Source organism: Polistes canadensis, unplaced genomic scaffold (genome assembly GCF_001313835.1).
Source record: "Polistes canadensis isolate GaletaPanama2010 unplaced genomic scaffold, ASM131383v1 scaffold_10, whole genome shotgun sequence".
NCBI classification, from domain to species: Eukaryota; Metazoa; Arthropoda; class Insecta; order Hymenoptera; family Vespidae; genus Polistes; species Polistes canadensis.
The window spans coordinates 299,354-321,372 of record NW_014569557.1 but is presented as its reverse complement, the minus strand read 5'-3'; the positions used below and the strand labels follow the sequence as shown (position 1 = coordinate 321,372).

General features: G+C 28.0%; 5 protein-coding genes across 5 annotated transcripts in view; 3 read left to right on the top strand and 2 right to left on the bottom strand.

The window, feature by feature from the left end:
• The first annotated feature begins 1,480 nt into the window (after positions 1 to 1,480).
• Positions 1,481 to 5,595, top strand: LOC106793020 (leucine-rich repeat and immunoglobulin-like domain-containing nogo receptor-interacting protein 1). The gene is made up of 4 exons (XM_014759589.1): positions 1,481 to 1,614; positions 2,226 to 2,324; positions 2,683 to 2,802; positions 3,443 to 5,595. Exons 2-4 carry the CDS (start codon positions 2,307 to 2,309, stop codon positions 4,520 to 4,522), a joined length of 1,218 nt encoding a protein of 405 aa, XP_014615075.1. The 5' UTR covers positions 1,481 to 1,614; positions 2,226 to 2,306; the 3' UTR covers positions 4,523 to 5,595.
• Positions 5,596 to 7,813: 2,218 nt separating this feature from the next.
• On the bottom strand, positions 7,814 to 9,383 carry LOC106793017 (GDP-D-glucose phosphorylase 1). The gene is made up of 5 exons (XM_014759587.1): positions 9,025 to 9,383; positions 8,664 to 8,944; positions 8,489 to 8,591; positions 8,101 to 8,410; positions 7,814 to 8,017 (listed from the first exon to the last, which is right to left on the bottom strand). The coding sequence occupies exons 1-5, from the start codon at positions 9,229 to 9,231 to the stop codon at positions 7,881 to 7,883; spliced, it is 1,038 nt and encodes a 345-aa protein (XP_014615073.1). The 5' UTR covers positions 9,232 to 9,383; the 3' UTR covers positions 7,814 to 7,880.
• Positions 9,384 to 9,751: 368 nt separating this feature from the next.
• On the top strand, positions 9,752 to 12,438 carry LOC106793016 (chitinase domain-containing protein 1). Its single transcript, XM_014759586.1, has 7 exons — positions 9,752 to 10,034; positions 10,165 to 10,311; positions 10,381 to 10,561; positions 10,661 to 10,770; positions 11,020 to 11,174; positions 11,253 to 11,585; positions 11,670 to 12,438. Exons 1-7 carry the CDS (start codon positions 9,909 to 9,911, stop codon positions 11,809 to 11,811), a joined length of 1,194 nt encoding a protein of 397 aa, XP_014615072.1. The 5' UTR covers positions 9,752 to 9,908; the 3' UTR covers positions 11,812 to 12,438.
• On the bottom strand, positions 12,042 to 13,729 carry LOC106793019 (estradiol 17-beta-dehydrogenase 11-like). The gene is made up of 7 exons (XM_014759588.1): positions 13,492 to 13,729; positions 13,209 to 13,333; positions 12,927 to 13,037; positions 12,693 to 12,854; positions 12,515 to 12,597; positions 12,330 to 12,446; positions 12,042 to 12,214 (listed from the first exon to the last, which is right to left on the bottom strand). Exons 1-7 carry the CDS (start codon positions 13,727 to 13,729, stop codon positions 12,064 to 12,066), a joined length of 987 nt encoding a protein of 328 aa, XP_014615074.1. The 3' UTR covers positions 12,042 to 12,063.
• Positions 13,730 to 16,068: 2,339 nt separating this feature from the next.
• The window catches only part of LOC106792561 (N-acetylgalactosamine kinase-like), a 16,867-nt gene continuing 10,916 nt past the window's right edge, over positions 16,069 to 22,019 (top strand). The window contains exons 1-5 of the mRNA XM_014759033.1: positions 16,069 to 16,147; positions 16,230 to 16,488; positions 18,267 to 18,432; positions 18,656 to 18,823; positions 18,923 to 19,130. Of these exons, the coding sequence (XP_014614519.1) occupies positions 18,269 to 18,432; positions 18,656 to 18,823; positions 18,923 to 19,130 (540 nt within the window). The 5' untranslated portion in view covers positions 16,069 to 16,147; positions 16,230 to 16,488; positions 18,267 to 18,268. The remainder of the gene's footprint in view (positions 16,148 to 16,229; positions 16,489 to 18,266; positions 18,433 to 18,655; positions 18,824 to 18,922; positions 19,131 to 22,019) is intronic.

The window sequence follows — 22,019 nt, the reverse complement described above, 5'->3', positions numbered from 1 at the left end:
ACTATTTACTAGCTTTTTTTTAATGAAAAATGTGAATAATATTTAAGTCATTTTATATCGTCAATAGATATATAAGTTTCTAAGAGAAAAGATCGATGAAAGATCAGTAATTCATACATTTTATATAGTCAGTTAATTCATACAATTTTTTTTAACCTTTTAACTGGAGAACATGATTTAAGAAAATACAAAAAAAATTGATATCTCATCTAATAACATATTAATTTTTCATTTAGTCACGTTTGTTTTCGAAATATTAAATCATCCGTTACAAGTTAAAAGGTTAATAATTGAACTTAACCGTGATATAACAAAAAATATACATTTTATATTACCGTTAAAGTGTATAATATTCATTACGAATATTATACATCATATTGACATTCATTGTATAATATTCATTCATGAAATAACTAGGTATTACATAAAATAATTATGCGTTTGAGGGAAATACACGCAAAAAATGTTATTATACATTTTTAACTAAGTGTTTTTATATGAAATAACTGGGTATAAACGAATTTTTACAAAGGCATGTTGTTAAAGTATGAATTGTTAAGTACGTTTACTATTATCTTATAAGACTTGTATTTTATTCTTAAAATTGTTAGTATCGATAAAAAATTTTTATATACTCGAATATCGTATCTCATTAAACTTAAACCCCATTTCTATCTTTATATCAAATAATAAAAAAATAAAAAGTATATACGAGGATTGGGAATCGAAATGGTCTAAGTCGTGAAAGTGTAACTTTCAAAGACGGGGTGTTTAGTTTCAAGTGCCTCTAAAACGTTCAAATATTTGATTTTTTTAATGTTGTTGAAGAAATGTGTAAAAATTTCAGTGATCCAGGGGTAAGTCAAGCAATTTTAATCAACATGATTTATAAAAGCATTTTTCTAAGCTTTACTTTTAATTTTTCTGGTAATATACAGAGATCTAATCGTTTTTTCATATAAGATGATCTAATCATAAATTAGCTCACTTTCCTTCTGATTTTCAAAATTAGAAAAAAAGAAAAAAAGAAAAAGAACAAGAAAAAAATTCAACTTATGAAAAATAATTATTTAATAATAATCAACTGTAAAAAAAAAAAAAAAATAATAACGACAACACGTGTAAACGTAATAATTCCTTCCCTGAAGATGAATTTCATGAGTACACGTTAAATGCTATTATAATGTGCTAAACAATTTCGATTAAAATTTTTTAAGAATATCATACGATTATTATTATAATAATAATAATAATTATTACTATTATCATCGTATTATTATATTATATATATATATATATATAAATACCATAATTTCGAAGATTTGATTTGCTAATGAGGATCCGTAGTTTGATGTACCTACAACGGGGACAGACAAAGACAGATAAATAGAGAGAGAGAGAGAGAGAGAGACAATAATTACGAGCATGCGCAGAAAATATTTGTGAAGGAGAGGGAAAGGTGAGTGGCCGGCAAAGGGGATGCGCGAGGGGCAGGAATATAGGGAAGGGTGGCTTAGGAGAAATAAAGCGCAGCGAGGAGCTACGTCGTCCGCGATGAATGTAGCCGTGGGGATGTTGCATTGAAATTCGCGAAATTTCTCTTGCATTAGAAAGGTGTTTGATATACATATATACATATATACATATACATATATATAATCATCCGGTTTTGTGAACTTTAAGTTTTCCCTCCCTAAAACCTCTCTGCCAATACAAAAAATAGATAAAATCAATCTACCTTTGTCTACAAATTAGCTCCTTTACGAATCTTCAAGTTGAAAATAAAAGAATCCTCTAATTTCTTTCATTTCTCAACGTATCGTTCAACATTATCATCATTTTTCCTCCTCTTCCCACGTTCTCTCTTTCCCAACCCCTTCCTTTTGATATTTCTTTACGATTTGATCGTTCGTTATCGGACGAATTTAATCATCTTGTTAAAAACAAAGTGTCACAGTTAACGAAGTGACAAAAAGTCTCCGTGATTCGTGTATAATCGACGACATAGTGTGTGCATCGAGAAGAAGAATTCATTTTCTATCGGTGTCTTCCACGTATTATTTCGTATATATTTTATTATTTGAATTGTTCTCTTCCTCTTCCCTTGTTCTCTCTTTCTCTCTCTCTCTCTCTCTCTCTCTCTCTCTCTCTCTCTCTTTCTCCTTCTCTCTTTCTCTTTCATCGTGGACCACTTTGGCTGGAGTTTGTATGATTGTCTTTGATAGAGATACAAGAACCCACGTACCACGTCGTTGCTGACTTTTCTGGATATGACGAGGCATGCGCCGTAAACAATTCTGGGATTGATGTATCACAGGGCGCAGGTATTTACCAAAAGACGCATATTTGCATAGTACTCTTATATAACAGCAAGTTTACCGTTTCTTTAGATAATATATAGTATACCTTGTATATATACAAGCACATGCAAAATAAATACACTTATGGTCGTAAATATCTGTAGACGTAACCAACACCTCATCATCATATTTATGCATCATAAATGCGCATGTGTATATTTACATGCATGTCGTATGAAATCTCTATAATAATTCTTCCCGTTCACATTATCATTATTATTATTATTATTATTATTATTATTATTATTATTATTATTATTATTATTACGATTGTTTAAAAATGTGTTAAAATGATAATATTGTATTTTTCTCTAATATTTAGATCTCGATTTACTTCGTACTGTGTACAGCGACGGTAAGCCTCGCTATTTCCACGAATCAAGAAAAAAATACGGCAGAAAACGCAAAGTGCCCTCCAGAATGCATCTGTCTATCCCAGAAGGTAATTACATAGGTAATTACCGAACCGTTAGAGCTGTCACTCGCACATTGCAATTCCTATTTGAAAAACGATTATAGATGATAGGGATGGGTTTTCCTTTCTCGAGTTCATCATATAAATCTCTCTTTTTTTTTCTTTTTTTTTCTTTCTTTCTTTCTCTTTTTTCTCCCTTGCGTTTTTCAATGATCACAATCAACGTTAAAAGATGTAAAAAGCGGAAGAAGCGAATGAATGGAACGTGATGAAAAATGGAATATATTTCACGGAACGATCGAAAAAAGTTAAACCATTTGAAAAGAATTTCAATCCGATAGATTTGTTCTTATTCGCATTAAACGGAATGTGTGTATTTGATTTGAAAAGAAATATCGTTTTAAAAATTCTACATCTGTGGTTTATATTTTTGTAAATATCTATTTACATAAAACGTGACCAATAATTATGACAATGTGACATAATCGAAGAATTGATTAAAAATTTGTATTATACATTTTTTTTCCTTTTCTTTTTTTTTGTTTTTTTTTTTTTGTTTAGTTAATCCGTGTCGTAACTACTGAACCATAGTTACGATGGATATCATAATTATGCATATATAAAATATTTGAAAATATAAAAGAAGTATTGTAATTAATTGTTACAGGTGATTTGCAATACGGGAGGCCTCGAAGATATACCGACCCAACATTTACCAGAAGGAGTAGAGGAATTGTCTCTAACGAAAAATAATTTTCCTATAATCAAGAGCGACGCATTTGCTGGGTTACGCGTGCTGAAAAAACTCTCATTGGACGGTAACAATATCTCATCGATAAGACCGTTCGCGTTTCGTGGATTGAACAAATTACGAGAATTGTCGATTCAGGACACACCGTTGTCCTACATAGAAAAATTTTCTTTCGCCGCGCTTCAAAACGTTTCGGTTTTATTATTGGCGAGTAACAAGATTCGTTACATCGAGGGTTATTCCTTCGCCGGTACATCAAATATTCGTGCTATACTTTTGAGTAACAATCCATTACTGAGCTTACACAGTTACGCGTTTAGAGGTTTGACCAATGTCGTGAGACTTATTTTACCATCCGGTATTCGTAACATCGAACCCGATGCTTTCGATGGATTACACACTGTTGGCTTATTGAAGCTCACCTTCATGGACTTGCCCAGCTTAAAATCTTACACATTTCGTGGCTTAAGTCACGTTAACTCTTTAAACATTCAAGAATGCGACCTGGGTGTCATTCAAAAAGACGCCTTTGCCGGTTTAACTTACGTTGATCATCTTAATATTCTCAACAACAAGATAGACCTCATAGAAAGATTTCATTTGAGGGAGGAAGACGCCGTTAACATCCTCAGGTTTTACGGTAATCACGTTCTCGAAGCACCTCGTCATGCCAAGGACATCGTTTTAGAAGTAAATTCGATCAGTGCTATCGGCAATCACTTCCCGTGCGACTGCCAAGCTCACAATATTCTCGAAAGCGACTTCGTTAACTGCAGCGTTGCTGAATTTCAACGTAATAATTATTGTATATCGCCTATAGAATACAACAACAAACCGATGAGCCAAGTTGACTTTGAACTTATAGCCAATTGTTACGACAACGTCGTACAGGACAATCTTGGTTCCGGCGTTGTCATCGCAATGTCCTCCTCCTCCTCATTGCCTATCGCGTTGTTCATAATTATTCTCATTTTCAAAAGTTTCCTTCTACCTTGAATCGCGAGTTCCTCCAAAAATATTCTAGAAAATTATTTCAATAAAAGATAGAATATTACCCTATCATCCGAGAAATTTCGATTATCCTAGAAAAAGAGAAGAAGAAAATGATTGATTTCAAATAAACAAAGATTACGGGACACGATTTATCTTACAAAATTACAAACATTTCCTAACGATTATTAAAGAAGAAAAATTAGATAATGTATAATATAATAGAAAAATCGTGCTTCTATTCTTAGATTGTTACAATCATTTTATTAATCCAATTAAAATTGAATCGAATTAAAATATAAGATAATTCTTATTAAATTTTGATTTAATATTATTCTCTCTCTCTCTCTCTCTCTCTTTGATAATACTTTCTCTATCGTATATTAATTGTCGTCAAAAATTCTTCTATCAAACTTTGTCAAAATTTTCATTTAGTGTCGGATTTTAAATTATGACGAAATATTACGATAATAATGATGATGATGATGGTGATGATGATGATGATGAACTTTCTAGTGATTCGAAAATACCGTAAAAAACTGTAATTTAACTCGGAACACTGGATCGTTATTTTTTCAAATTGTTTAACATTTGAGAATGACAAACAATTGAAGAAAATATGACGGGTGGCATCGAATCGATTTCGTTCGCGTAAAGCTAAAACGCACGATCGATCCTAGTTAGCTTAATACTTTTATACTGCTAGTACTTTCTAAATATCATAAACCGCCTAATTGCACAGCAAGACGGAACACTATTTCGATGATTCTAATTATTCTATTCAACGCTTAAACAAAGAGAAAAAAAAAACGAAAGAGAATGAGTTACGATATCTTTGTTGAAAAGAAAAGAAACAATATAAAGAATAAAATATATCGATAGTAACATATCAATTGAAGAAAGAGAAAAAAAGAAAGAAAGAAAGAAAGAAAGAAAGAAAGAAAATATTTATTTAAAATTAATAGAGATGCTTATAATTGCGTCCAAATGTTGGACATTGTTACAGATTTATTTAAAAATATTTGTTGACAAGTTTTCGCATAACCGTTTAAAAGAAAAACAAAAAGAAAAATGAAAAGAAGAAAAAAAAAGAAAAAAATATCATTCTACAATATATTTTACGTACCGAAGGAAATAAAGAAAGTACGATAGATTTATTCTAATTAATGTTAAATGTTAATTAACAATTTCATCATCATTATATCTATTGTCAATTTGTATTATAAAACTACGTTTGTTATCTTAATACCTGTTATAAACGTTTCAAATTAACGACAAACTTAATCTTAAATTCGGCTTACGTTAGTCGTTTCATAACTGCCTAAAATCTATTATACATATCACACATATGATGATTAAATCATAATAACGAGTAAACTATTCGTGAAAAATACGCGTAGATGGATTAATATTTTCTTAAAATTCGTTAATCTTCCATTTATATTTTTAACAAAGCCGAGAAAGGGTACTACGCTTGATCGTACGCTGCTTCCTGCGCATTTTTCGTCATTAACAGATTACGAGACGGACAGTTGACGAAATATCTCACATTATTCTCGCACAAAGAAAATGTTGATAAGAGAAAAGTGGGAAGTCTCATCATTCGATCTACTAAAAATAAGTATATATTAAAACGAGAAACGATTTTCTTTCTATTTTCCTTCACTTCTTCGAGTGACCGTTCTCAGAAAACGACGAAACAATGTCATGATCTATTTTAGCATCTGTAAGAATTAGATACGATCTATCATAGTATGATCCACTTTCGAAAAACTCCATACCCAAAATATATATATATATATATATACATGTATATATATATTTTAAATTAGACATATTTTTAATTATTTATCTTAACTAATCCGATATTAGCGATAATATTTCAATATTATCATCGTTACCACAATGATGTGAACAAATTAATACAATATAGAACATATAAAAATAGTTTTATTTGTCCTACCTAGGTTTTATAAATTTTTTTTCGTAAAATATCTAACAAAATCGTTGTGAATTAAATGAACCCTTTCCCCCGCCCCTCCCCCCCCCATAAAGAGAATATAAACGATCTGTTCTCGAGTCTTATAATTATTAATAAACAAAAAATAAAAGAAATACATTTCAGCACTGCGAGCGGTGCTGTTATCGGTGATCATTTCTCGTTCTTATATTTAATAATGACAATTTTTCTACAAAAAAAGAACAATGAATGAAATAAACGTATAATTACCCGTCTTTCTTTTTCGCAATAATTTGTTAGCAAGTAGCGTCCACCTCTTGATTTTCTGTTAGATTTTTAGAAGAAATGACTTGGTCGCAGTGTTAGAACAGCTGCCAACATTACTTTGGGCAGCTCTGCAAGGAGAATTCTCTGAAGATGATTTACCATTCCATTGAGATTTCATAACTAAAATTCAAGAGTCGCAAAAATTGAATACATGATAAAATCTTATTCATGTATATAAAAAAGAATTGTTTTCAAATAAATTTTCTTTATGATTTATTATCAGCAAAATATTTGAATTCGTATTCCTAGTTTATAAATCTCTATATTCGAGAGATCTGTCGTGAAAATAATATATCGACAAACTTCTTTTTGATTAACTATACCTTCTTTACCACTCACACGAAAATTCCTAAAGACTTTGATACTCACAATCAAAGGATTAAGAAATTAAAATAAGACTTTTTACAGAGTTTTTCCTAGGCATCAAACATAATACTTTGATATCCTATAGAATATCAAATTACTATTTAAACAACGTTGAAAAGAATACATTCTAGGGCACAGACACACACAGCCATTCGCAACCCCTCCCCCCCAAAACAACCCATACAGGTAAAAAAACTACCAAAAGTTAATAGATTTTAATAAACTTATATTAAATTAAAGTACACACTTTTGTCTACGCGTAGAATACCATATCGAGTTATAAATTAATCTGCAAAGGTTCATAAAATAGCAAAGAAAAATTAGCGGATTAGACATTGTTCACATTGCCTAAAACCAGGCATTGTTAACATTACCGGGGGAGGTTTGGAACCTAGAATAAAAAATAACAAAATCTAAATAAAAAAAAATGATATTTTAATATTTGACCGAAATATAATTAACACGAATTCGTGCAAATCCAGCGAATACCGGATATAGCAGTTGCAATGCCGTATAGTGGACACTACTAACACTTAATCTGTGATAAAGAAATATGAATTTATCCATACTTTAAATAACTACTTAAAAATTAATATATAAAACAGCAGCAACTGTCTTAATGTCTAATAAAATTAGACATTCTGTTTCTTTTTATATATTATTATAATTTATTCTTTTTTCTGTACATCTTTTTACAGATAACTATAGATATCATCTTTCGTTCTTTGTTATTTCATTTTCTATTATTTTGTGTAAATCCTTTTTAATTAACAAATACGGCTCTCTAGTTGCAGAATCTAATATTTGTGCTATCATCTCTTCCGTCAAATTCTGATATTGTTTTTCCTCTATAAAAATAATATCAAGAATATTATACAATCAGCGATATACTGTAATAAGTAATAATTAATAAATTTTATCTAATAACTACCAGAAATAACTATGTGTCCAAAGAATTCGCATATAGCAGGTTTAATCAAAGTTGTATTTTTTACATCGGCTTGTGACTTTCTTGCCCAAACATATGCTCGTACATCATCATATTCTTTTTTCAAATGTGTAGTTTTTGCTCTTGTAATATATAGATTATGTGCAATTTGATGTTTTAGAAGATAATTTACAAATAAAAATATTGAAGATACTAAAGTTTCTAGTTTCTTTGATGAGGATAATTTAAAACAAAATCCTTTACTAGGAAAGTTTTCTAAAAGAAACAAAGAACCTTCGTGTGGTTGCACATCCTTAAACAAGCAACATTCGTGAAACTATCATAACTGATCTTTCTTTTAAAAAATTCATTGTACATATTAATTACTTACAATATATTCAAGAAGCATTTCATGCTTGAGGTAATATAAATGCCAGTGTAAATGATTGACAGAAGCAAAAGCACACAAACTATTAAATCCGATTCTGAGGTACCTAAAATATAAAAAAAAAATAGATTCATTTATGTTTGCGCGTCTATCTTATAAAAGATGATCAAATATTTACGGTGAGCTGCTTAACAGCAATATTTCGAATGCTTTTTGAAGACTATACTGGGTAATTCTCTGCGGTAGACATTCCAAATATTTAACAATTAATAAAGAATGACACCATTCGATAGGACTATCGTTAATTGCTATAATATCACTGTCCTCTTGATCCTTTATCTTAAACATTATTTCATTTCTTTGTAATTTAGTGAAGTTAAATTTTGTTGAATCAAATGGCATTAACATTGTTGTAATATGTTCAGGTTTTCGTCTTTTACATGCTCTATCAGGATTAAACTAAAATAAATTTAATATATTCTATCATCTGTTATAAAAAAAATCAAAAATTATAATTTTTTTAATACGAATTTATCTACCTGAGCTAAAAATTTATAAGGGCCCTCGATTATTCTCCAATTACTAATATTTAATTTGTATCTAAACACTCCATCTTTTTGAGCCTTTTCCCATGCTCGCTTTAATTGCATATCAAATTCTGATTCATTTTCATTTTCACCGATCAATAAATGAAAATTATTACTCTTATAACTATAATTCGGAATATCTTCGTTTGTACTTAACATATTTAATAATTAATAACAATCCTAAAAGTATTCTCTCTACAGTAGTCTCATAATATTTCCTCATGAAATACTACATATAATTTTCGCAAGAAAAAAATATTGGTTATCGCAAAATATTAATAAAACGAAAACAATCAATTTTTTTTAATCTAAATTTACGAAAAAATAAAAATTAATGACTTCAACTATTTATTTTAAAGAATCACAACCTATTGTTATTTATTGTAACATATTATAAAACATTGAAATTACATCGTCTATCTAACAAGTTGCTACAAACAAATATTAATTATTATTGTAAATTGAGAAATTATCGAGATGTTTTATATTTATATATATATAGATATATAATTATTATGAAATGAAAATACTTCTTCGTCCACAATAAAGTAAAACTTTGTTAAATGCAAACTTTAATTGCGTAATCTTCGCACATGACCAGTATAATGTCAATAATCTTATACGTTGCAAGTTCGAAGTACCGCCACTAGGTTATGCATTAATAGCGACAACAGCGCTATCTGGAAGTAGTTGAGACATAACCAAACTTGTCATTTTGACATAACAAATTCCTTTCCATAAAAACATTTAAATATAATTCAATATAAAGTATTTTTCATAAATAATCAATTATTTATAATATTAATAGTGTTAATTAAATAAGTATTATAAATATTATGAACGTCCTGATATTAACTCTAAAAATATTTATTGTAATTCAATTATCTGAAGCCACATTGTCACCGCCTACAAATACCGGGAATAAAAAGGATAAAAAGGATAAGGGGAAGATAGATACTCAGGTATAAAAAATAATAAAAAGACTATATATATATATATATATATATCTTTAAATAAAATCAAATAATAAACGTATTATATAATTGATTATTTCGTAATAAATTATTAATGTTTATTTAATGACAATATTAGAAAGGTCCTGTCAACAAAGACGTTTTTCAAAGACATTTAGTAATTAAAGATCCTAAGGCAATCGATATTATTAGAGAGTCTGGAACATATTATTCAGACACTAAACGTAGAAGATTTTCTGGTGAAGTTTTAGGATATATTACTCCTGTAAGTATAGTAATTAATATTAATTAAACTGTTACTTAGATTAATTTACAACGAATGATGTCATTTTAGTGGAATAGTAATGGATACGAAATATCAAAAACTTTTCATGGAAAATTCACAATGGTATCACCGGTCTGGTTTTCCATATTACCAAGTAATACTTCAACATTTCCATTACCAACACACGATGTTCAAAAAAAATGGTTAAAGGATATGAGATTGATGAACAGCGAAAGTCATAATCTAAAAAGTATGTTTAATCAGTAAATAATAATGATTATTATATACCACTTAATGATTGTATGAAAATCATTAAAATATTTTTTACTTTAGTTTGAATCTATTTCAGTTTTACCAAGATTATTGTTTAAGCATTGGTCGACAAGTGATATTGTTGAATTAGAAAGTAATACACTAAAACAACAACAACTTATTACGATATTAACCGATACAGCGAAGGTAAAGATTTTATTCTTATTAACCCCTTGTACTATAACAGCATACAAAATTAATCATACACTTTATAGCTTAAACATAAGAAACATAAGCCCTACTTGGTGAAAATCTTATAGGCCTAAAATTAGAAGAATCAAATATGGCATGAAGTTCCTCACATTAAAACATATATAGTGCAAGGGGTAAAATAAAATTATAATATATGATATAAATTATATATATATTTCTATGATTTAAAATATTTAATTACAGACATTCCGTTTTGATGGTTATGTATTAGAAATATGGGATCAGTTTATATATACGGGTATCAATGTACAGATTGTATTGTCTGTAGTTAAAGCTATTTCTAAAAAATTAAAAAACGGAAATCTTGATGTAATGTTAGCAGTTCCACCATCTAGAGGGTAAATCTTATATATATTATTTACATTATTTTTGTGATAATATCTTTTATATGATTAGATTTTATTCTGATTTTTCAGTTCAAAGGCACAATTATTTTCAAGAGATCATTTCAACGAATTAGCACCCTACATTAGAGCTTTCTCATTAATGACATATGATTACTCGAGTATTCAACGTCCTGGTCCTAATAGCCCACTTTCTTGGGCAAGACAATGCGTAGAATTTTTAGTTCCAGATCAAAATGATCCTAAACGAAATCAAATCTTACTGGGGATCAATTTTTATGGATACAATTATACTCCGGAAGGTGGTGGGCCTATTTTAGGTTCGCAATATCTAAAAAGTCTTGAAACTTTTAAAAGCAAGATTCAATGGGATGATAGAAGTAAAGAACATTTTTTCGAAGCAAAGTAAGATTTTAATTCGATTTACTTCATTTGTCTATAAGATTTTTCTTTATGTTACTCATTAACGAATTTTATATTTTGTTTCAGATCTTCCTTGGGTAGTGGGTATGTTTTTTATCCTACTTTATATTCTATGATATTTCGATTCGATCTTGCGGCAGAATTAGGTACAGGTATTGCTATTTGGGAACTCGGTCAAGGGTTGAATTATTTTTATGACTTATTATAAAAACTTTTGAATGAAATATCATATTCTGCCAGTTGGATTATTCCATCAATCGATATACGTATCTAATTGTCTAATTAATAACCGATAACAATATTATAACAAATATCATCTATAAGAAAATACTATTAATTTTATAATATATTAAAATGCATACGATATAGTGTTCTTACAACTGATCAAGATTTCATTTCGATCGTGAAAGACATCGTCAATTTACCTAAGAAGAATTATGGAGTATATTTTTGGATATAATTACTGTAGGTGTATTTTTTCAGTCTTTTCAGTAATATTATTATTATCTTGAAGCATCGCTGTATTTTCTCGTCCCTTAAGCATCATCATCATTTGTGGTCCATGTATTATACGATACATTAAATCCCAGCACATTTTTGCAGGTAATAAACTGCGTGGAAATAAAAAAATTAATTTCATAATAATAGTAATAATATTAATAATAATAATAATAATAATAATAATAATGTCAATTTTAAAGAAACACTATTAACGTAACAACTTACCATTTAAGTGGCAAAAGAAGTCTGACACTATTAGGTAACGTAACATTTACTTTATTCAATAAAATTCCTGTTATAACTTCTTCCGCAACATACTCTGGTTCGAGCATTTTCATAAGTCTACGATTTTTTAAATCTAATCAATTACTATACATAAATTTTTACATGTTCACAAATATTCTAATTACCTTGGTTTAACTCCGTCAAACATTTTTGTGTTAATCAAATAAGGACAAACTAGTGTCAAATGAATTCCTTCGTATCCATGAGCCTTAAATATATTTCAATTTTTATACCAATAATAATATAATAATTATAATAATAATATCATTTATATATAAAATAGAAGAACAAATTTTTCTTTACCCTGAGTTCCGAAAAAAGACTTTCGTGGAATCCAATGGCAGCAAATTTAGTTGCTGAATAATCGGTGCAATTGTAAGTTCCTAATAGACCAGCAGCACTCGCTATAGTTACAATGTGTCCATAATTTTCTTTCATCATATCTTTTAAAAACATTTTGATCGTCTAACTCAACGAGAAAGATAATTTCAATATTATTTTCGTTATTAAAATTTATCAAAATGAGTTAAAACGTACCCAATAATGCGCTAATATGTTTATTTTGAATGTACGCTCGATTTCTTCGTCTGGTACATCCAAAAGTGTTTTGCCGTATACATAACCAGCGTTATTTACCAATAAAAATACCTATTTAAATATAATATAAAATTAATTGAAATAATTGAAATTATAATTTAAAATAAAATGAAGAGAGAGAAAAGAAAATTATATTTTCAATAAATTATTAATCAAAATTATGTTTATATTATATTTTTATGTATACAATGAAATTTTATTATAAATCATTTTTACACTTACATTACCAATCTCAATTTTAATTGATTTCGCAATTCTATATATTTCCCCTCGATCAGAAATGTCGCAATAATATCCCCAACATTTTCCACCTTGGTTTCTTATTTCATTCACCGTATCTTCGAGTGCTAATGATATAATATATTACATTATATAATAAATATAACAAATGAAATAAGAATATATTAATATATATATAGCGAAATATCACTTGGATAGGTCATTGAACTATTATTATTTTTTTTTTAATAATCAGTTATAAAAAAATAATAATTAATCTATATACCTGATTTATTAATATCCAATATAATAACGTGAGCACCCAAATGAGATAATTTCTGGACGATTAATTTTCCAATTCCTCCGGCACCTCCGGTAACCAATGCTATTTTCCCTTTGATAGATTTTTCGCGATAACGTTTAGGGATGAATGTGAATATTATTGTTTCGGATATATAAAATATTGACATAATCACAAATAGTAGAACATCGTAAATAAGGGTTAACGTTTCTTTCAACTCCATCCTAATATATCGAAATAAAATAAAATTGTATTCTTTTTTTAATCAATCACATAAATATTTATATTTTATTTTTTATCAAAATTGTAGAATCTAATAATGCAACATTTTCGAATATTCGCATATTTGCTAGACAATTCAAACGTTCAAACCAAAGTTTACTAATACGGAGAGAAAGTTTTCTTGACAAGATGAAAGTTGCAATTTTTTTTTACTTAAAGACTTCTTGACACTACATTTGTACAATGGAAAAATGGAAAGAAAAAAAAAACAACTCGTTTGAAAATAACATGATACTTTGTAACTCTATATTCCTAATTCCACTTTAATCTCACCGTGGCCGTTATCGATACCGTATATATTAATATTAAGAAATAATAAAAACGTTTAACGATATACCTGTGAAATCGAAGTTTCTTAAATTCCCGCAGTTTTTAGAACGTACTTTTTCAATTTTTCCGTGAATAATGTAGCGCTTTCTTTCACAGCCTATTCTCAACTGCAAAGAAAATTATAAAGCGAAAGGTACTTACTATCCCCAACTCATATAGTGTAAGTACTTATGTATGTTGCATCCCGCGGGTTACTTACAATAGTATGCAACATGTTTTCTATACTCTTCTAATGGCTCCCATCATTCGATTGTATGTATCCTATAACTAAAACTCTCACTATTTTTCTTAACTATTATAGCGTGGACTTTAACATGACCCACAGGAACTGTTACTATTGAAAGACTTATTACCAATGCAATAAAAATATTATTGACTTTATTTCAGCATACGACTTGTTTTTTTTTTTCATGTAATTTACATATAAATGTCATTAATATTATATATCTGTATAAAAAAAGGTTTAATTTTGAATAACACATTTTTTGTTATCGCGTGTTACGATTATCTGTTCGTTCATTTTCATTCGTTCAATGATAAAAATCTTCGTAATTATACCTCCACGTATTATTTCTCTAAAAAGGGTACAAAGAAAATAATAATAAAAGCGCACAATACAAAATTTCAATCTACTAGCTAAATTGCTTTTACCTTTACCGAGAGAGAAAATAAAAACAAAAGGAACTTGATTTCTAATTTTCCTTAATTGCTGCGTATGTGCCAATCGTAAGAATATACGGGAAAAAAAGATGAGTACATGTCGAATCTTTCGAGTGGAAAATAGTGAAATCCAATTGTAAATCCTTGAGTAATTAAGATGATAGATAAAATATAATTAAGATGTACGTAAATCATCTGTAAATGATTGCATTTATAGATTTATTGATCAATAACAATTATACAAAATTTATCTGAGATTCGTGAGAATGCAAAGTTTCCAAGTAACTTTTGAACTTTGATTGATAAAATTAATCACATTATATGTGACATAATGAATTTATTCCATAGTCTAATATGGGTATATGTGAATGTAAATATTAGGTGAATAATTACATAAATTCTATGTTATTTGGTGAAAGGATATATTTCTAAATCTGGGTCGACCGACTCTCTACTTTTATCAAAGAAATTGAAGTTAAAAGAAAAGCATGTATTATATTGTTGTAAATAAATATTAATAAAATTTAAATTTTCATAATTTTTTGAATGAATGTATACATATTTGTTTTTGGTTTACATCAATTAAATGTTTTGTACATTTATAAATTGTATATGAATTTATATCATATGAATAAGAATTGTTAATAACCGTCATAGCCGTGGTTTCTTTTATCAACTATTGTTTACTCGTTAAATTTCATAATTTGTATGCGCATTTAATAAATTAATATACATGAATTTCTCTCTCACGAGTAGTCATCGCACAAAGAAATAACGAATGGGCTCATAAATAAAAACTAAAGTTTATACGTTCGTCGAGGTAAATAAAGAAAAATATTTTATAACTATAATTTAAGAAATAATTTTTATATAAAGTTTGATATTAAATAACAATAGAATAATATACGAGCACAATCAAAAACTCATTGAAAAATATCTTAAAAATAAATTTGATCATTATAACCGCGTATTGTAAAATATACATTTCTATTTGTAATTAATTAATATAACATAAAACCAAATGAAAATTCATTTACAATTTATATATTTACACCTTCTGAATTTACTATCAGTAATTTAAGATCACCCAGTATGTACATGTACAAGGTAGCCGAAGATAAATATTCAAAAATTACCGCGCCGAATTATACGGACGCGTGAAAAAATGGTGGGGAGAAGCTTTAAGTGATTGGTGGCGCCACGAGTGGTCACCGAGGGAACTCGTTGGAACAAAATTGACTAGATCGATAAGGTTTTAAAGTGTATATCGAACGATGTAAGGTAAAAAAAGTATCATGTGTATTGACGATGACGCTCGTTATATATAATCTCGTTTGACATATCGAAATAGTGAATAACAAAGGAGAAGGTACGTATAATGTAATCTTTCATATTTATATTTTAAATCCTTCTTATTATAAATGAAACAATAATGCAATTAATTTATAAAGTACAACAGGATACCAACTCCTCAAAGCGTGTCGGCGTTCACGCGGTTATGCTTCTGCGCATACAAACACGCGCATATATATAGGGTGCACGTAAGCAAATGTAATTGACAAGTGGCGCCACGTAACGTTTAATTTAGTAAGTGCATCCGTGCGTTTTCTTTCGAGCGGGAGGATTTGGCTCTAAATATTTTCATCGGATATAAAGGCACAAACGATTTCTAACGAACTTGATCATTTTATTAAGACAACAATTTAATAGGTATTCCTTTTTTTTATATATAAATATACTTCTATGTACATTAATATTCTTAAAATAAATTAATATCAATTGTATTTGCTTATATATATATGCTCACGAAAGAATAGCTTTCAAATGTCTGTGTTAAATGACACATCACAATACGTTAAAGCAAGTGTTTCTTATCTTTTTATCGGGCGATAAGAATGCATTTTGTAAATATTATTATTTTATTTTCTTCGAAATATTCGATTGTTAGAATAAAATAGAGAGTAAGAGAAGTAAATGAAACGATATTTGATTTCATATCTGATGATGATTACGTGGAAGATAAGTTAGTGATAAATTGATGATGATGAGTAAATATTAATACATAACGAATAGTTACTTGTAACGCGGGAAATTTAAATTTTTTATCCTACCGTAACACTCAATTATCGCAAATGTGCGAATGTAATGTTTACTTTGATCTTATCACACAATTAAATATCGGCATCAAATACGCTTAAGACGTTACACAGATCGGATTTTATCATTTACACATATCAATATCTCGTATGTAATTGTTTTTATAGATAATTTATATCCGCGTATCGTATATATATGTATATATAAATTCAATTTTAAAATCATTGTATTCTTTTACGAATCAATCGGATTTCATCGAACAGTTTCTTCTCCTTGTGGTCAGACAGTGAATATAATATTTTCAAGTAAATACAAAATCTTGTAGAATAAATTATAGTAATATTATCAAAGTGTTCAATCGAATAATAAATGGAAAATCATTTAAATAAATCAAACGAAACGTAGTTAATAGTTAAAATGGCGAGAGCATACGTGTATTGTAGTTCGTGATGATAGATAAAACGAATTATAGTTATTTTATTAGACGTCTCTGAAAATTGCATCCCACTCTTCTTATCATTGGTCGAGATTATCGTGAGTTTTAAACGAAAGTTTCCGGGCATGTTTGGGGGAAATCGAGCGATACTGCGACCGCACCATAACGTTCAACAACGTAATTACATTAATGGCGTTGGCCTCGTTTGCTATTTTCATTCCGGACATTAACAATTTCCAATAGAATTTGCAATACTATTCGTAATGTTTTTCACCGGAAATTACTTACTTTTAGTAATTTTACTTTATATTCGATATTAATCGTAAGTGCATTCGATAATCGTAACGATCCTTCGATTATTATTATTATTATTATATCTTCAAAATTCGATAAGAGATTTTTTTATTTGTATTGTAAAAAATCGAATTTATTTTATAAAAGAAAGAACGACCTAATTAATGTAAGAATATGAAAAGAAAATAAGCGATTTAAATTGAATTTATTTAAAAATAATTGAGAAAAGTAGTGGTAACGAATATAATGTTGAAGTTAAAATAAAATGAAATGGTAAGAAAGGTTGAAGATTCAAAAAGAAGGAATAATAAAAGGCTTGTATAAAATGTACGGTAAAAGTAAGAGTGAGATTAGCGAGTTATTAAAAGTAAGATTACGATTTCATTAGAATAAAATAAAGATAAGTTTTTAGTAAGAATAAAAATAATATAATCTAGTTAATAAGTTTATTAAGAGTAAGATAAGTTAAGTTAGAAAGTAATTATAAGAAATGAAAGATTTATTATGTGCGTAGGCTTATATGTTTGAGTCTAATTAAATATATATCATCATAGTTTTCTTATTATTTTTATTATTATTATTATTAAAAAATTCATATTATCTAAAAATAATATTATCGATTATCCTAGGAAAATATTATTACATTTTCATTATATTATAGAAATGTCAAGAAACGCAAACGGTGAGAATGAATTTTCTGAAACGAAAGATGGAGTGTCGGTTTTAAAAGCAGACGAAGCGTTCTCGTTGAAATTAAAAATTCTCTCTGAACACTTTATCCAAAAGTATGATAGGGAACCTACCTTTGTAGTCAAGGTTCCTGGAAGGTGAGCTCAATATGAATAATTCGAAACGTAACAATTAGACTTGCAATTGCAACTACATATTTCATTATTTATTTGCAATGTTTCATCGAAATTAATTCGTTCGTTTGTTTATTCGTTCATACGTCTTGATTCACTTGATATCATTCTCTGTGGATTGAATAATAAATTATTATTATTATTATTATTATTATTATTATCATCTAGAGTTTATATAAAATTTTAGAGTTAATTTGATCGGCGAGCATGTCGATTATTGTGGATATGCAGTTTGTCCTATGGCGATCAAACAACACGTTCTCATAGCTGTTGGGATATCAAATGATCATAGAATCAATGTTACCAATGTTAATTCGGATTATAAAGATTTTTCATGCGATTTGGATAACGTGAGGTAATTCATTTGAAATAAATCATATAAATATAAGTAAATTATAAATAATATCGAATGGGATTTATTTGTAATCGTTATTATATATTTGTATTTATTTAGAGATTCAATCGATGATTCTACAACGGGACCAATTTGGTACAAATACTTTTTATGTGGTATCCTGGGTGCTCTCGATGTTATCCCAAAGGAGAAAGTTCCTAAGGGAATCTTAGCTGCCGTATGGGGTAACGTTCCAGCTAATGCTGGACTTTCTAGTTCCAGTGCCTTAGTATCGGCATCTGTTCTTTCATTGTTTCATGCTAGTCAGGTAAATATTCTTCTATTTATTCTTTTTTTATTTAAACAAATCTCTTTTTAGTAATACAGTGTTTTTATAAGAGAACAGTAGAATATATATCCAATGTTTGAATTAATTGGGAAATATAATTGTTAGGATGAAGAAATTTTCTTATAGAATTTTTCGTAACGATTTCTCATACATTTTAATTATTTTTTAATTTATATTGAGTATATATTCTTTTTTATTATTTTAACATTTATTTTTAATATTATACGTTTCGATTATATGCGAGTTGTGAATACATTAGATATCAATTTTATACTGGAACAATAAGAAAGATAATGATATTTTCCAAGGATGTTTTGATAGGAAAACACAAACAGGAAAATGTATAGACAGTGGTTCGAATAATAGAACATTTTGGTAGTAGAGTATATGAATAGTAAAACGTTCGAATACTAAATCATTGGATACTGAAAGTTTTATATACATATAATAACGTATTAAACATAAAATAATATATATTTCATTTGACAATATAAATATATTATCAAATAAATCTATCTATATATTACCGACTATGATTAAATTATAATTCTATAGGATGATATTAGTATGACTATAATTAGATTAAAATGAATGTGAAACGCTAGTATCCACTTCGCATCTATAAACGAGATATTTCGCGATTCAATATAGTTCATGTCGTATTCTGGACGAGATATTTTGCAACACGATGTTATTTATCATACGCTTTCAACGAGAAATATCATCGATTATTTTCGATAAGACTTACTTCGTATTTTATTATTGCATTCGTGTATACGTAATGTTAAATGAAAAATAACTTGTGTTTTTGTTAATAAATAATTTTGTTTTTTTTTTTTTCTTCTAATTAATGTTATGCATAATTTTACGTTAACATTTTTTGTCCACAAATTATTATTAAATATTTTCCTTTTGAGTAAATTTTGTTCTTTTTATATAAAACACATCGATTTTCGTAAATGAAATTTTTAAATTTTACTTTTTTGTCTTCCACGCGTTCAGAATTTGTTGTCAACGGTGTATAATAATTCGATTTAATTTAAAATTGTCGAAACGTGATTACTACACTCAAGAAAATCCAATTGAAAACTGATGAATTTACATATTTATATCGTCGCAAGAATTCTTCGTAAAAAGCGATATTGTATTGCAAACATTGAAAAAGTGGTAAGCGAAAATAATATCAGGAAGTGATGATTACATAGGAATGATTAAATGTTTCTACCATCGAATGGAAATTTCAATCAGATATTTCTCCATCTAATCCGTTAATCTTCTCTAGGGAAAACTACCGCAACTTATTCTTTCAAATTAATGAATTTTTATTCCACGAGAAACGAGGAGTCGTTTGCGAGCAAGCTGTAAGATTATGGTTCGTCTACTAGGCATTAATGTAAGCTATCTTTCCCAGTAAAATTTTCCGTTTAACATTTATGAAACTTGCTCGACGTAACTGAAACATCAAATCGACTAAATAATATTCTAATATAATCGTGACAATTGTGTCTTTTTTTTTTTAATCTAAACATTCGTATCAAAACAACATTCCGCGAAAATTTTTATAACGTTGAAAATAAAAAGATTAGTAATTATTTTTCTTTATTTTAAATTTCTTCTTCTTATCTTTTCTTTTTCTTTTTTTTTTTTCAATCATATTTCAAAATTAATTCAAAATATATCTCGTTTATAATACATTTCTTATCTATCGTAATTATATTTTCTTTTTGTTCGTTCCTATAACTTTCTATCTTTTTCTATCATGAAAATATCTCGTAAAAATATTTATACACTCGATATGGAAATTGTTAGATTAAAAAAAAGAAAATAGGGATATTTTTATTCTTATTCTTCTTCTTATTCTTTTTTTAACTTTACTTTTCAATGCGAATTCTAAATAAATTATTCACTATTCTATATTACATTTATTTTCTTTCATAACTAATATACAATATTCTTATTATCTTTCTCATTCTTTTTTTATCTTCTATTTTGAGATCAATAAGAAATGTTCTCAAGCCTAATGTCTTCCTTTCTATCTCGAAAAAGGTGCAGTTTCACGTCTATGTGATTATGCGTTGGATGTCCTCGAACGGAATTCCATTGGAATTTCTTGATATCTTCTCTGTCTCTCTTTCTGTGTGTGTGTGTGTGTGTGTATGCGAATGAAAAATAAGAAAGGAAATGAAAAAAAAAAAAGAGATAGAATACTCAGGAACTTGGTATTCAGAATCGAATTACGAATACGTTTTGCGAAGTTTTACTTTTTTTTTTTTTTTTAAAAATGATCGAATGTCTTATCTATTTTTTCGTTTATTTATTTTCTTTAAATTTAAATTCTTCTTTTTTATTTTGTCCCCTTATTTTTTTTTTGTTGGCATTATTTTATTTTTAGTTTTTCTTTTCATCGAATCTAATAAAATATATTTCTCGGTGTTAATTGAGAAATTTCGTAGAAATTCATTCTAATGAGGAACTTTTTAATTAAGACGATGATGATAATAATAATAAGAGAAATGCAATTTGCTATAAAACAAAAACAAAAAAAACACATGCATACACAATTTTCTCTTTATCTTTCTCTCTGTTTTTTCCTTTTTTCTTTTTTACCTTGATTCTAACAATCAATCTTCGTCGGGATGAACTTCTTTTAATTTTCTCTTAGGATCTTTTAACGCGTTCGAGATAAACGTAAGTAACTAAAATCCTGTTTTACGATTTTCACACCAACACGAATATTTGTTTGTTTTTTTTATTCAAACATTAACGGAAATTACTCATTGTTACATAACCAGACGAAATATTAAAAAATATATAAAGATAATATATAGAGATAATATAAATATAATACCTGATAAATAAATAAATTAA